Genomic DNA, 14,592 nt, shown 5'->3' with positions numbered 1-14,592 from the left:
TTTTGTATTTTTAGTAGAGATGGGGTTTCAGCATGTTGGCCAGGCTGGTCTCAAACTCCCGACCTCAGGTGATCCGCCTACTTTGGCCTCCCAAAGTGCTAGGATTACAGGCCCCAGATATTAACTTTAATTGGTTTTGCATGTCATGTTCTAAAATAGCCTCCCACTTTTAAACTAGTGGTGTTTCCTTCTAGGCTTCTATCTTGTTTAACCATTCTGTTAAATAAAAATCACTGTGTACTGAGCATCACCAGGTGCCAGGGACTTCCTCTCTGAATCACATCGAGAGCTAGGGAAATGTTAGTGGTTCCCATAATGCTCATGCTTTTTGTATACGGAATCTGAATATGGAAGCAGTTTCTAAGCTGTTTCTCTGTATTTGGGAACCTTTTTATAACCTACTTAAGGGGATTCTTGAAGATATTCACAATATCAAAGTTAAAATAGAATTTTCTTTGTATCGAGCACTCGTAAACCAACCATTTATGTACTATCAATCTTCAGAGGATGCGCTTACTTTGGATTTATTTCTGCAAGTGCAGGATGCTTGTTGCTGTTCCACACCCTGTAGTTGTGAGTATTCTTCCATGCCGTAATAAAAGTTGTTCCATAGTCCGATAATATCTTTTCATTATCTGTCAAGTAAATAATTGAAAGAAGTTAAGCTCGGCTGTAGCCATGCAGGGATGTGAACATTAACAACCAAAAACGGTGAAGGATGACTTTATCCCCCTGCCCTCACATATTTGGGGGAGATAGCCTACCAGGTGTCAGGAAACTTGGGTCTAGCTCTAGAAATCCTGTTAAGAAGCTATGTGGCCTTTGGCAAGTCACTTAATCACTCAGAATGTCATTTTCTTAAGAGGGTTGAGCCAGATATTTTCCAAGGTTCCTTACAGCTCCAAAATATTTTCATGTTCTCTTTACCATTATGAGGACAGCATTATTAGTTGAACAAAAACTGTATGCTTGACAGTGAATAAACATACTGATTTACATGTATGGCAGAGGCAACTGGGATATCTTTCTGTTTTTATGAATGCCATCCACACCCCACCCTCTGCCGCCCAAAAGAAAATTAGGAATGAATACACAATGTGGTTCTTTCAGTCATGATTTTCTCTTTGGACTTTGTGTCATGATTTGGCATTTCATTCTTGAATTTCCCAGCATTTCACTGTCAAAAATACTTTTAAAAAGCCGGGTGTAGTGGTTCTTACCTGTAATCCCAGCACTTTGGGTAAGCGGACAGATTACCAGAGGTCATGAGTCTGAGACCAGCCTGGCCAACATGGTGAAACCCCATCTCTACTAAAAATACAAAAATTAGCTGGGAAGTGGTGGCATGTGCCTATAGTCCCAGCTACTCAGGAGGCTGAGGCAAGAGAATTGCTTGAACCTGGGAGGTGGAGGTTGCAATGAACTGAGATCATGCCACCGCACACTAGCCTGGGTGATAAGAGACTCCATCTCAAAGAAAAAATATACTAAAAACTGATAAAGTTGTCAGCTTTATCAATACTATGGGAAAACATCCATGCCTGTTTCCCTGACTTGGAAGACCAGAAATGGTTTGGAGAACTGATATAAATGGCTATTACTTCATATATTAACTGCATGTTGTTTGCATTGAAGGTAAAATACAAAGTACCTTTTGTTGGTAGAAAAGAAATGAATGAGATACACAGTTCCACACACAGCATGAAGAAGTTGTTCTAGGAACTTGTTCCTCAAGCAGTTCATTGGCTGAATTTCCTCTTTTGACCTTGTTACTTGTTAAGAGTTTGGGCCTAAGCCAAACTGTCTGGGATCAGAGCCCACCTCAGCCTCTTATCAGATGGATGAGCAAGCTATTTAACCTTTGTGGGCTTCATTTTCTCTTCTGTAGAAGGCGGTGACAAGGTACCTACCTCCAGGATTGTTGTGAGGATGAAATGAATTATTAGATGCAAAGTGCTCGGAACACTGGTCCCTGCACATATTTAATGTTCAAAAAAAAAAAAAAAGTAAGCTACCATTTTCAGTGCTTACAGCTTCCTGGGCAAATATTTTTTTAAAAAGCAAATTAATTACTCAAGCTACATGATGGTGGAGACTCGCTGAAGTTTTCTTTCTAGATTACTGAATGCTTTGGGGTTAAAGGATTTAATTTTGGTGTCTCAGCTGCTACATTTGTGGTGGTGGCAAACATTTAAAAATAACCCATTAACCAAATGAGGACTTGTTCCTTAACCATGTTTTACAAATGAAAAACACTCCTGAAACCTGATTTAAAACTACTTATGCACAATGTGAATAACTAACCTGGCAGCATGTGGTGGTGGTGGCTGGTGTTGATTAAAAAAAATCTATTGACACAACAATGTGAATGTATCTAATAACACTGTGGAATGACACATTTAAAAATGGTAAAAATGGTAAATTTTATGCTATATGTATTTCATCGCAATTTAAAAAATGGTTACAGTTAACTGAAGGAAAAAACACAAGCTCAACACATTTTTAACAACAGTAATGAGTATCTGCCAAATGTCCAAGGTGAAAGGCTCAATGCAGAGCTCCATTTTCACTATTTATACATTTTTTTCCCAAGAGGAATGAGATAGTTTTAATGCAGGAGTAAGCCCATGTTTACCTGTCCCATTTTAACCATTTAATAGGAATAATGTTTCTTAGAATGGGTTATAAATTTGGAAATTTAATCATTTACAACATGATTTTCAATGATTTCTGTTTTTTATATTCTTTTTTCTCCCTTTATAAATCTTAAAAACATGTAGGCAGTATTCATAAACAGCTGCCAAATATTGATATATCTTTCCACAGAAAGGAATACGAGGCAGCTATGTAAAAGTGATGATATATGTTCATGATGATATGTGTTGGTTCTATTATAAAGTAATACAAGGTTTCAGAAAACATGTATAAAGGGATCCATTTTTGTAAAAGGACCACCAAAAGTACCAATAAACTGAAATCCAAAATACATGCATAGGAAGTTCTGAAAGGCTATAAGGTACTCAAGATGTTAAAAGTGGCTCTGTATGAGGGAATAAGTGGTAATTTTTCTATATGGAATATGTATTTATTGTGTAATCCAAAACCTCATAGATGTTACAAAATGAAATATTATAGTAAAACAGCTACCTGTGTGCTCCACAGGGTTTCTTACCTAACTGCAGTGTGGCAGCCAGCAGGGCATGAATGTAGACTGCAAACTGGGCCCGGATCCATTCGTCACCTCCCTCCCAGCCCGTGCCATCTAGGAAGACGTCATCCCGATTCTCAGTCACGTGCCTCACTAGGTAATCTGCGAACCTTAGGTCTGCAGTGGTTGGGTTAAGCAGCTTCCTGAGTTCTGGATCATGAATCTGGATCAGAGCTTCTTCTACCTAGAGGGTATCCAGGTACAAGTCAGAGTCTGGGCATTCACGCAGACATCCATGCCACACTTTACAGAGTAACTACAGGGAAGGTGGAGCTGGAAATAAAAAATATGAATAATAGCATTCTCAAAAGGTGAGTCTAAGAAAGAGGTTTGTACACTGAAGTTTTCTATTTATAAAATGTTCATTTTCTGTTTTTAGAAAATACACACTTAAATAGAGAATTTTACATTATAAAAGTAATTCATGTAGATTGCAAATATTTAGGAAAATATAGAAATATATGTAAAAATCACATTTCACTAGCAGAAATGAACACATTTAACAAGTATAATTCCTTAAATACTTTTTCTTTTGCATGCAGATACTTAGAATATTCTTACTATGTAATATTTGACATACTAAGAAATGCATTTTACAGGTTAGTTTTGAAGTATAATAATAAAAGAAATTCCTATGAACGCACCAACCCACCATAGAACTAGAATGTAACCAAAAATGTTGAAGCAGCTCTGTGATCCTCCCATCTATATCCTCCTGTCTTGGAAAATGTATATATATTTTTCTTCTTCAAATTTGAAATTATAATAGAATGAAAAGTCCAGGATTCAAAAATACATTTATTACAACAATTTGCCCAAGAAATATGTTTCCATACTTTCTGTCAGAAACTACAAAAGCCTTTTATTTTTTGTTTTTGAGACAGAGTCTCACTCTATTGCCCAGGCTGGAGTGCAGTGGTGCAATCTCGGCTCACTGCAACCTCTGCAGCCTGGATTCAAGTGATTCTCCTGCCTCAGCCTCCCAAGTAGCTGGGATTATAAGTGTGTGCCACCATGCCTGGCTAATTTTTGTATATTTAGTAGAGAAAGCGTTTCACCATCTTGGCCAGGCTGGTCTTGAACTCCTGACCCCGTGATCCACCCATCTCAGCCTCTCAAAGTGCTGGGATTACAGGCATGAGCCATCATATCTGGCCTTTCTTTTGGAGACAGGGTCTCACTCTGTCACCTAGGCTGGAGTGCAGTGCTGCAATCTTGGCTCACTGCAACCTCTACCTCCCAGGTTCAAGTGATTCTCCTGTCTCAGCCTCCTGAGTTGCTGGGACTACAGGCACACACCACCACACCCAGCTAATTTTTTTTTTTTGTATTTTTAGTAGACATGGGGTTTCACCATGTTGGCCAGAGGCTGGTCTTGAACTCCTGACCTCAGGTGATCCACCCACCTCAGCATCTAAATGTGCTGGGATTACACGCGTGAGCCACTGCACCAGGCCTCATAAAATTTCTTTGTCAAAAGTTATTTCAGGCTGTGTGCAGTGGCTCACGCCTGTAATCCCAGCACTTAAGGACGCCAAGGCAGGTGGATCACCTGAGGTCAGGAGTTCGAGACCAGCCTGGCCAATGTGGTAAAACCCCATCTCTACAAAAATTGAAAAAATTAGCTGGGTGTGGTAGCAAGCACCTGTAATCCCAGCTACTCGGGAGGCTGAGGCAGGAGAATCACTTGAACCCGGGAAGTGGAGGTTGCAGTGAGCCGAGACCATGTTATTCTACTCTAGCCTGGGCAACAAGAGCGAAACTCTGTCTCAAAAAAGAAAAAAAGATTATTTCAATTGTAAAATAACAAATTTCTTATATATTGATGTCAAATATTTATGCATAGCTTCCTTCTTGGTATCAAGAGCATTCTAAACAGGCTAGAAGGATTAAAATTACTTAAACAACAAACACATTTTTAAAATCGTGAGGTACTGATAGGCCCAGTTGCCCAGATTGGTATCCTGGTTTACCCATTTACTGGGTGTTTGATATTGTACAAATCACTTAATCTCTCTGTTCCTCAGCCTCTGCAGTGTAAAATGTGGATAGTATAGTGCTATTGACTGGGTTGTTATGAGAATAAGACCAGTTAATACACATAAAATACTTACAATACATGACATGCAGTTACAATTATTAGCATTTCTAGTGTTGTTACTATACATTCATAACTGTAGTTAAGAAAGGAAAACTGGGATAAGCAGGGCCAAATACACACACTCACACATAAACGTACTTCCACAATGGCATCACTGAGGTGTTTCTGTTGTCGAAAAAGGATGTTAGTAGCTCCAGCAACAAATCCCCGAACGGTGACATCGGAGAGAAGATGATGCTGCTGCAATGCCATGTAAGGCAAACACAGATATCCCTATGAATTAGAAGAGTAATAGAAAATATCAGAAAAGTAAAAGGTTACCTTTCTCTTTAAACTTGAGAGGTAACAGTCAGAAAAGAAACTCCCATTCTTCCTGCCCTGTAAATCAGCTAATCTTGGACTCCCAGGGGAACTTCAAGTTTTGACTGTAATAAGTCCAGTTAATGATTAGCCAATTGTCTCCATGAATGGTCAAATCTTGCCAAGATGGTTTAATATGAAGGCTGTCTTTCTTGATCACTTTGTTCTTGTTTAATTTAAAAGCCTCTACAGAAACTAATGAATGGAACTGTTTCATTTAGGAGATGAAGCATTGCACTTGTTAATAAGTACATTGTTTAGTAGAAGGCTGTTAAAAATTTTAAATACATGCATCTACACATAAACACTCCAAAGTAGTATTAGGAGAATAGGAAAGCACTGCATAGCATTTGTTACATTGTCCTATGCTAAAAATCATGCACAAAGATTTCAAGATATTTGCTATTAAATATTTAAAACAAAAATGACACTGGTAGTATTTGTGTATTTAATTAATTTCCATTTGAATTTTATTTGAAAACAGCATTTGCTCCACCTTTTTGAGATGGTCTTGCTCTGTGACCAGACTGGAGTGCAGTGGCATGATCTCAGCTCACTTCAATCTCCGAATCCCTGGTTCAAGCTATTCTCCCACCTCAGCCTTCCGTGTAGCTAGGACTGCAGGCGCAAGCCACCACGCCCAGCTAATTTTTGTATTTTTTTTTAGTAGAGATGGAGTTTCACCATGTTGGCCAGGATGGTCTCAATTTCCTGACCTCATGATCCACCCGCCTTGGCCTCCCAAAGTGCTGGGATTACAGGCGTGAGCCACTGCGCCCAGCCCACAAATTGATGTTCTTTATTGCAACTAGGGGAGCACTCTGTGTAGCTAATAGGTGGTTGTTAAATACTGAATATGAAAAGACTTTCAAAAGTTAGAATATATGTCTAGTAATTTGGTTATATTCTTACTCTTGATAATGTCTTCCTTGCTTGATCACACCCTAACTAGCAGCAGCAGCAACAATAAATCCATGTCTTTGCATCAGAGATGCTCAGTACAGAGCTTCTCAACCCAGGCTCCTCATTCAGAATCAGTATTATATTTCACAATAACAACAAAACTAAAAAGTATGTTTAAAAAAAAATAAGGTCAAAGCTTTTAAAAAATATTTAAAAATCCTTTAAAAATGTATAAATATACATGCTTTTTGGCCCAGCATTCTACTTGTAATTTATCCTACAGTATCCTAGAAATATTATATCATGTATGATGTTATATTTATGAAAATAAATGTAATATCAAAAGACTAGAATCCAAACCGTTCATTAATAGCGGACTAAATAAATGTTCATCCATACACTGAACCCTGCAGCCATAAAAAATGATGTTCATCTCCAAAGAATATTACGGGCTGGGCATGGTGGCTCATGCCTGTAATCCTAGCACTTTGGGAGGCTGGGGCAGGAGGATCACTTGAGGTCAGGAGTTCGAGACCAGCCTGGCCAACATGCTGAAACCCTGTCTCTACTAAAAATTCAAAAATTGTCCAGGCATGGTTGCGGGCAGCTGTAATCCCAGCTACTCAGGAGGCCAAGGCAGGAGAATTGCTTGAACTCAGGAGGTGAAGGGTGCAGTGGGCCAAGATCGCACCGTTGCACTCCAGCCTTGAAAAAAATAAAAATATTATGTAAAAAAGAATCAGGGGGCTGGGCATGATGACTCACATCTGTAATCCCAGCACTTTGGGTGGCCAAAGTGGCAGGACTGCTTGAGCCCAGGAGTTCAAGATTGGCCCAGGCAGCAGAGTAAGACATTGTCTCTAGAAAAAAAAAATTAAAAAGGTTAGGAGTGGCAGCCCATGCCTGTAATCCTGGCACTTTGGGAAGCCGAAGAGGGCAGATTACCTGAGGTCAGGAGTTCGAGACTAGCCTGGCCAACACGGTGAAACCCCATCTCTATTAAAAAATATAAAAATGAGCTGAGCATGATGGTGCGCACCTGTAATCCCAACAGCTTGGGAGGCTGATGCAGAATTGCTTGAACCCGGGAGGTGGAGGTTGCAGTGAGCTGAGATCACACCATGGCACTCCAGCCTGGGTGAAGAGAGCAAAAACTAGGTCTCAGAAAAAAAAAGAATAAAGGTTAAAAATGGGCACATTCTGCCACCATTTGTAAAAAGGGAGGGGAAAAATATGCATTTGTTTTTGCATAGAATACCCCCAGAAGGAAACACAAGACAGTGACAATGTTGGCTGCCACTAGAGAGGGCAGCTGGATAGCAGGGGATGGGACGGAAGGGAGACTTTATTAGCATTCTTGTGGGTCCAGCTACTCAAGAGACTGAGGTAGGAGGACAGCTTGAGCCTAGGAAGTCAAAGCTGCAGTGAGCTGAGATCATGCCACTGCTCTCCAGGCTGGGTGACAGAGTGAGACTCTGACACAAACAAGTTGTACCATTACCTTTAGTCATGATCAACTTTTAGTAATGATCAACTTAGCCTACATTTAAATGTATGGTGGCAAAAAGAGCAAGGGTCCTTTCACACAAAGCAGCCTCCACGCCCAAGCCCACTCCTGCCTTTCCACTTTTCTAAGCACTTAAACTTCCATATTTGAAACTGCAGTATACAGTGGTTTTAAAAACCTCCAAACATATTATTGGTGATATACTTGTACACCCATGCTTTGTAGCAGCACTATTCACAATAGCCAAGAGGTAGAGGCAACCCAAATATCCAATGATCGATGGATTGATAAACAAAATGTTGAACATATATACCATGGAATATTATTCAGCCTTAAAAAGGAAGGAAATACTGTCACATGCTACAACATGGATGAAGCTTGAGGACATTATGTTAAGTGAAATAAGCCTGTCAAAAATAGACAGATACTGTTTAATGCCTCTTATATGAGGTACTTAAAGTAGACAAATCATAGAAAAAAGAATGGTGGTTACCAGGGGGTGGGCGAAGTAGGGGAAATGGGGATTTGTTCATGGGTATAGTTTCAGTTCTGTAAGGCGAAAAGGTTTTGAAATCCGTAGCACAAAAGTGTGAATAACAGTTATCACAACTGAACTATATATTTTAAAATGGTAAAGATCGTAAATTTTGTGTTTTTACCATAATTAAAAAACAAACAAAACCACATCTCAATGAGGGGAATCGGGTAGAACTCTTCTGAGCGGGTCTAAGGAGCTGCAGAAGAATAGTGTGCCTTCTTTCACACAACTCAGAAGGGGCCAGGAAGTGACTGGGATCAAGGGCCATTTTCTCATCACTTCTCTAGTCAAGGATGATATTAAGAAGTGTGGTTACAAATTGGTAGCCTCCAAGTTGCAGCAAGGTCAATTCTCTCCAAAACTGATCTATGGTCTAAATGTAATGGCTATCAAAACCTCCATCTGTGTAAGTGTATAACTATGAACTGGAGAAGCTAATTCTAAAACTGATGAGGAAATGCCAAGGACTAAGAAACTCTTGAAGAACAATAGTAAGACACAAGGCTTTCCTCTCACCAGCACGACTTACAGGTCATTAGCACAATGTGGGGACTGACACAGGGACAAATATACTAATGGAACAGCAACAAGAGTCCAGAAACACACACTTCCCCAAGCAAACACAAAAATCAATTCCAGGTAGAGAAAAACCAAAATGTGAAAGTCAAAACTATAAAGCTTAAGAAAAATAGGCCACGTGGTGGCTCATGCCTGTAATCTTAGCACTTTGGAAGGCTGAGGCAGGCGGATCGCCTGAGGTCGGGAGTTTGAGACCAGCCTGACCAACATGGTGAAACCCCGTCTCTACTAAAAACACAAATTAGTTGAGCGTGATGGTACATGCCTGTAATCCCAGCTACTCAGGAGGCTGAGGCAGAGGAATCACTTGAACTTGGGAGGCGGAGGTTGCAGTGAACTGACATTGTGCCATTGCACTCCAGACTGGGCAACAAGAGCAAAACTGTTTCAAAAAATATGTATATATTAAAATATATATATTTATAATATATATATTAAAATATATATGTATTTTAAATACGTATATTTTAAATACATATTATTTAATATATTTTTAGTATATATATAAATATAACATGTATATTTTTAATATACATATTAAACATATTTGAATATATTTTTAATACATATATTTTAATACACATATTTAATATATACTTTAAATACATATATATATATATATATATATATATATATATGAGAATGTCTTTATGATCCTGAGGTAGGAGAGAATTCCTTATACAAGAATTCCAAAGGCAGGTGCGATGGCTCATGTCTGTATTCCCAGGACTTTGGGAGGCTGAGGCACGCGGATCACTTGAGGTCAGGAGTTCCAGGCCAGCCTGGCCAACATGGTAAGACCCTGTCTCTATTATATATACAAAAATCAGCCAGGCATAGTGGTGGGTACCTGTAATCCCAGCTACTTGGGAGGCTGAGGCAGGAGAATTGTTTGAACCTGGGAGGTGGAGGTTGCACTAAGCCGAGATAATGCTAACATACTCTAGCCTGGGGAACAGAGTGAGACTCTCTCTCAAAAAAACAATACAAACAAACAAAACCCATAACAAGAATTCCAAAGAACTTGTTTATTCACTGACTATAAGGGGAAGAATCTAGCTTTTAACGCATACTATGCAAAAAGAAATCCAAATAGCCAACAAGTATATGAAAAAGATGTTCAAGCTCAGTAGCAATGATCAAAAAACGCAAACTAAGAGCCACACAGTATCATCAGATTGACTAAAACTAGTCTGACAATATCAAGTGTGGGGAATGTGGGGCAATAGGAACTCTGATACATGGCTTATGAGAATGGTAACTGTTATAACCGCTTTAGAAAATAATTTGGAATTATTCAGTAAGGCTGAAGGATACTCATTTTCTATGATCAAGTATTCTTTCCTTTAGGCATTGGATCCTAGAGACACTCTGGCACGTATACCTCAAAATCCCTGAACAGGAACTTCACACCAGCATTATTTATAGTAGCCAGAAACTGGAAAAAATGTAGATATCCATCCATAGGAAAAATGACAAACTGCAGAATAGTCATATAATGGGACATTGCCAGGGAATAATAATATACAGCTTCATGCAAAACATGGGTAAAACTATAAACAATGCTGAGAAAAAAATAGTTCTCGGAGTATCCCCATTTTTCTAAGAAAAAGACAATGTTATTTTTCTTAGAAAAGACAATGCTATCTTTTTTCTTCTCTTTTCTCGATTTCCTATTCCCCACACCCTAATTAGCTCTTTAGAAATGCAATTTCTAAATTTTACCTCCCTTTTTACCTCCCCTTCACCACACACTCCCTTTAGGGCAAGTTCATCTAACAATGTGCTTAAAAGCTCTGCAGTGGTTCCAGGACTCTTACCCACCAGGAGACTGCCTAGAGAGACAACAGTCAATTTACAACACAGAGTGTCCATCAGGAAGCTCTACCACCTGGAGAGTTTCAGAGTTTTAGCCACCCTACAACCTACTTCTGCCCATGAAGATGCCAACTATACCACCCGGTAGATAAGGCACTGAAGTACATGAACCTCCACCTGCTTGGTTCCTCTTCTGTGTGCCATTTATGCCAGGCACACTTTTTATATTTCTTATAAAAAGTACCCACTTCCTGCTCCAAAAGTGAAGCAGGAGCCTTAAGGCAGGAAGCTTGTACTTCTTCCCCTAACCTAGTTTTGGAGTAAGTCACTTCATACCACACCTTGCTCTTGTTAATTGGACTCTGCAAGCACCAAGTACTGAACCTGCATTTGGTTACAGTTCCACTTAAAATTTATAAACATATATCTCTCACTTTTCAGAGAGTCAATTAGGTTATCTGCAGGTTCACTAAACTTGAAAATGACAATCTGCAAGCAAGTGAGCCAACTATAAACTTAGAAGCATTCATTCATTCATTCATTTTTTTGAGAAAGGATCTTACTCTGTCACCCAGGCTGAAGTGCAGTTGGCACAATCTCAGCTCACTGCAACCTTCACCTCCCAGGTTCAAGAGATTTTCCTGTCTCAGCCTCCCAAGTAGTGGGGACTACAGGCACCTGCCACCCCACCTGGCTAATTTTTACATTTTTAGTAGAAAAGGGGTTTCACTATGTTGGCCAGGCTGGTCTTGAACTCCTGAACTCAGGTGATCCACCTACCTTGGCCTCCCAAAGTGTTGGGATTACAGGCTTGAGCCACTGCGCATGGCCAGAAGCAATATTTAAATGAGTTTAATCTGAGTGGCAGGTAAAAGAATAGTTTCCAACTACATATACTTTTAACTGTTTCATAAATCTGTGACTTTAAAAAGTTCGGGATTGGGCCAGGTTCAGAAGGTCGTGGTGGGTGAATCACTTGAGCCCAGGAGTTCGAAACTAGCCTGGGCAACATGATGAAACTCTGTTTCTACAAAAAAAATGCAAAAATTAGTTGGGTGTTGTGGTACACGTCTGTAGTCCCAGCTGCTTGGGAGGCTGAGGCGAGAGGATCATTTGAGCCTGGAAGGTCAAGGCTGCAGTGAGCTGAGATCATGACACTGCATTCCAGACTGGATGAAAAGCAAAACTCTGTCTCAAAAATAAACTAAGTTACAAATAAAATGAAATTTAAGGGAATTCTAAATTAAGTCATCTTTTGGTGGAGGTAACTGTGTATTTTTTTTTTTAAAGTACCAGATTTAATAAAAACCAAATAAAGTGACTACTGCTCTTAAAAATTTAAAAACTCAGCAGAACAGAACTTGAAATCACCTTCCTTATCTCTCAAACACTGAAAGTCACATTTCTTTGGTTATAGATTGAGGTAACTTTAAAAAAAAATTAAATGTAAAACAATTTTATTTTTATTCTCTACCCCCAGTGCTTCATTTGACTAGCCTTAAACATTACTGTTATTATTTTGGCAGGGTGTGGTGGCTCACACCTATATAGCCCCAGCTACTTGGAAGGCTGAGGCAGGCTGACTGCTTGAGCTCAGGAGTTCAAGACCAGCCTGGACAATATGACAAAACCCCATCTCTACCAAAAATTAGCTAAGCGTGGTGGCATGTGCCTGTAGTCCCAGCTACCTGGGAGGCTGTGGTGGGAGGATCGTTTGAGCACGGGAGATAGAGGTTGTACAGAGCTGAGATTGTACTGCTGCATCCCAGCCTCGGCAACAGAGTGAGACTCTGCCTCAAAAAAAAAAAAAAAAAAAAAGAAAAGAAAAAGATTATTATTAATTTTATTTTTTAAAATAATTATTTGTTGAGATGAGGTCTTGCTCTTTTGACCAGGTTGGAGTGCAGTGGTGTCACCATGGCTCACTGCAGTTTCGATCTCCTGAGCTCAACTGATCCTCTCACCTCAGCCTTCCAAGTAGCTGGGACTGCAGCCACATCCCACCATGTCAATTTTTGTGCTTTTAGTAAAGACGGGGTTTCACCATGTTGGCTAGGATGGTCTCGATCTCTGGACCTCGTGATCTGTCTGCCTTTGCCCCCCAAAGTGCTGGGACGACAGGTGTGAGCCACCACGCCCGGCCCCAGCTAATTTTTTAATTTTTACCTTTAGTAGAGTCAAGGTCTCACTATGTTGCGCAGGCTGGTCTCAAACTCCTGACCTCAAGTGATTCTTCTGCCTTGGTTGAGTTAAAGTTTTTAAATTGACAATAATTGCATTGAGGTAATTTCTAATTAGAGTTCCATTACAGTGATGGCTCAATTAATTTTACTAAATAATGGCAATAATCTCATAACTGGAAAAAAGGGAGAAAGCTGATGCATGAGATTAAAGCAGGTGAGACTCCGAGCTCCAAGGGCTCCAGTCCTTTCTGGCCAGTCCTCCACTAACTACTTTGCTCCACTGTGCGGCCAGTTCCCAAACACTTTCAGTAGCAAGATGGGAAGACCTAGCATCAGGAAAGAATGGAAGGAAAGCCCTCAGAATTTTTTTTTTTTTTTTTTTTTTTTGGACAGGGTCTTGCTCTGTCACTCAGGCTGGAGTGCAGTGGCATCTCAGCCCACTGTAACTTCCACCTCCTGGGTTCAAGCCATTCTCCTGCCTCAGCCTCCCCACTGGGATTACAGGCGTGAACCACCACACCCAGCTAATTTTTGTATTTTTAGTAGAGATGGGGTTTTGCCATCTTTACATTGCTTTGTCTAATTTGTCAGCAACCTGACAAAGCCAAAATCCCTCTCCAGTTAATTTCCCTCTTGATATCATCACAGTAGTAAAAGTTAGAGGTCAAGTGGGTGAAACAGCAAAGTCAGGGCTCCAAAAGGTACAGGAAGTCATAACACAGTTCAGAAAGCCCATAATTTGTGGCTATCTGCTTTACCAGTAGTCTGAGAAACGTGAGTTTTCTTCCCAAATTCTTAAATTCCAGTTTTAAGAAACGGCATTGGATTAATCATGAAATCAGTTAAGATAATTTCAGAATCCCAAGCAGGTCACAAAATGAACAAAGATGGCATTCTATACTAACTATTCACCAATAATGACTATGGACAAGTACATCTTTGCAAAGCTGAGTAAACTCAGAGAGAATTTATTGAAGAATATAGAAGAGGAATAAATACTTGTTTAAGCCAACACTACCCATCTTTCTTTTCCACAGAAACTTTTACTTCGTGGATACCAGACAGTATTCGGGGAAAAGAGAATACTTTGTTCTAGTAACCGGAAAGGTGGTGCATCTAACTTTCATGGTACACTGTAAGATCACAGACGGCAAGAATTCAGAATCTAGTAAGGTGCCTGGCACATGGAAGGTCAATAAATACAGCTGGTGCTTCACATCTGTGGGTTCCACATACCAGATTCAACCAAGCTTGGATTAAAAATATTGAGAAAAGGGCCGGGCGCGGTGGCTCAAGCCGGTAATCCCAGCACTTTGGGAGGCCGAGGCGGGTGGATCACGAGGTCAAGAGATCGAGACCATCCTGGTCAACACGGTGAAACCCCGTCTCTACTAA

At 40.0% G+C, this 14,592-nt stretch overlaps 1 protein-coding gene and 1 long non-coding RNA gene across 4 annotated transcripts in view; one reads left to right on the top strand and one right to left on the bottom strand.

Annotated features, from left to right (window-relative positions):
- Window positions 1-14,592, bottom strand: part of AVL9 (AVL9 cell migration associated) — a 75,432-nt gene that overhangs the window by 12,451 nt on the left and 48,389 nt on the right. The window contains exons 11-13 of one of the 3 annotated variants that reach the window (XM_017527136.1): window positions 5,436-5,582; window positions 3,173-3,392; window positions 518-635 (exon numbers count right to left, since the gene is read on the bottom strand). In XM_017527136.1, coding sequence (XP_017382625.1) covers window positions 518-635; window positions 3,173-3,392; window positions 5,436-5,582 — 485 coding nt within the window. The remainder of the gene's footprint in view (window positions 1-517; window positions 636-3,172; window positions 3,393-5,435; window positions 5,583-14,592) is intronic. The other 2 variants (XM_017527137.1, XM_037737958.1) reach the window with 2 other exon arrangements.
- On the top strand, window positions 4,882-12,843 carry LOC119470953. Its single transcript, XR_005199940.1, has 2 exons — window positions 4,882-4,914; window positions 12,748-12,843. It is a non-coding gene; the product is annotated as an uncharacterized LOC119470953 (long non-coding RNA).

Source organism: Cebus imitator, unplaced genomic scaffold (genome assembly GCF_001604975.1).
Source record: "Cebus imitator isolate Cc_AM_T3 unplaced genomic scaffold, Cebus_imitator-1.0 Scaffold45, whole genome shotgun sequence".
In the NCBI taxonomy this organism is placed as follows: Eukaryota; Metazoa; Chordata; class Mammalia; order Primates; family Cebidae; genus Cebus; species Cebus imitator.
The sequence above is the reverse complement of the archived record's forward strand: the minus strand, read 5'-3'. Positions and strand labels throughout refer to the sequence as shown.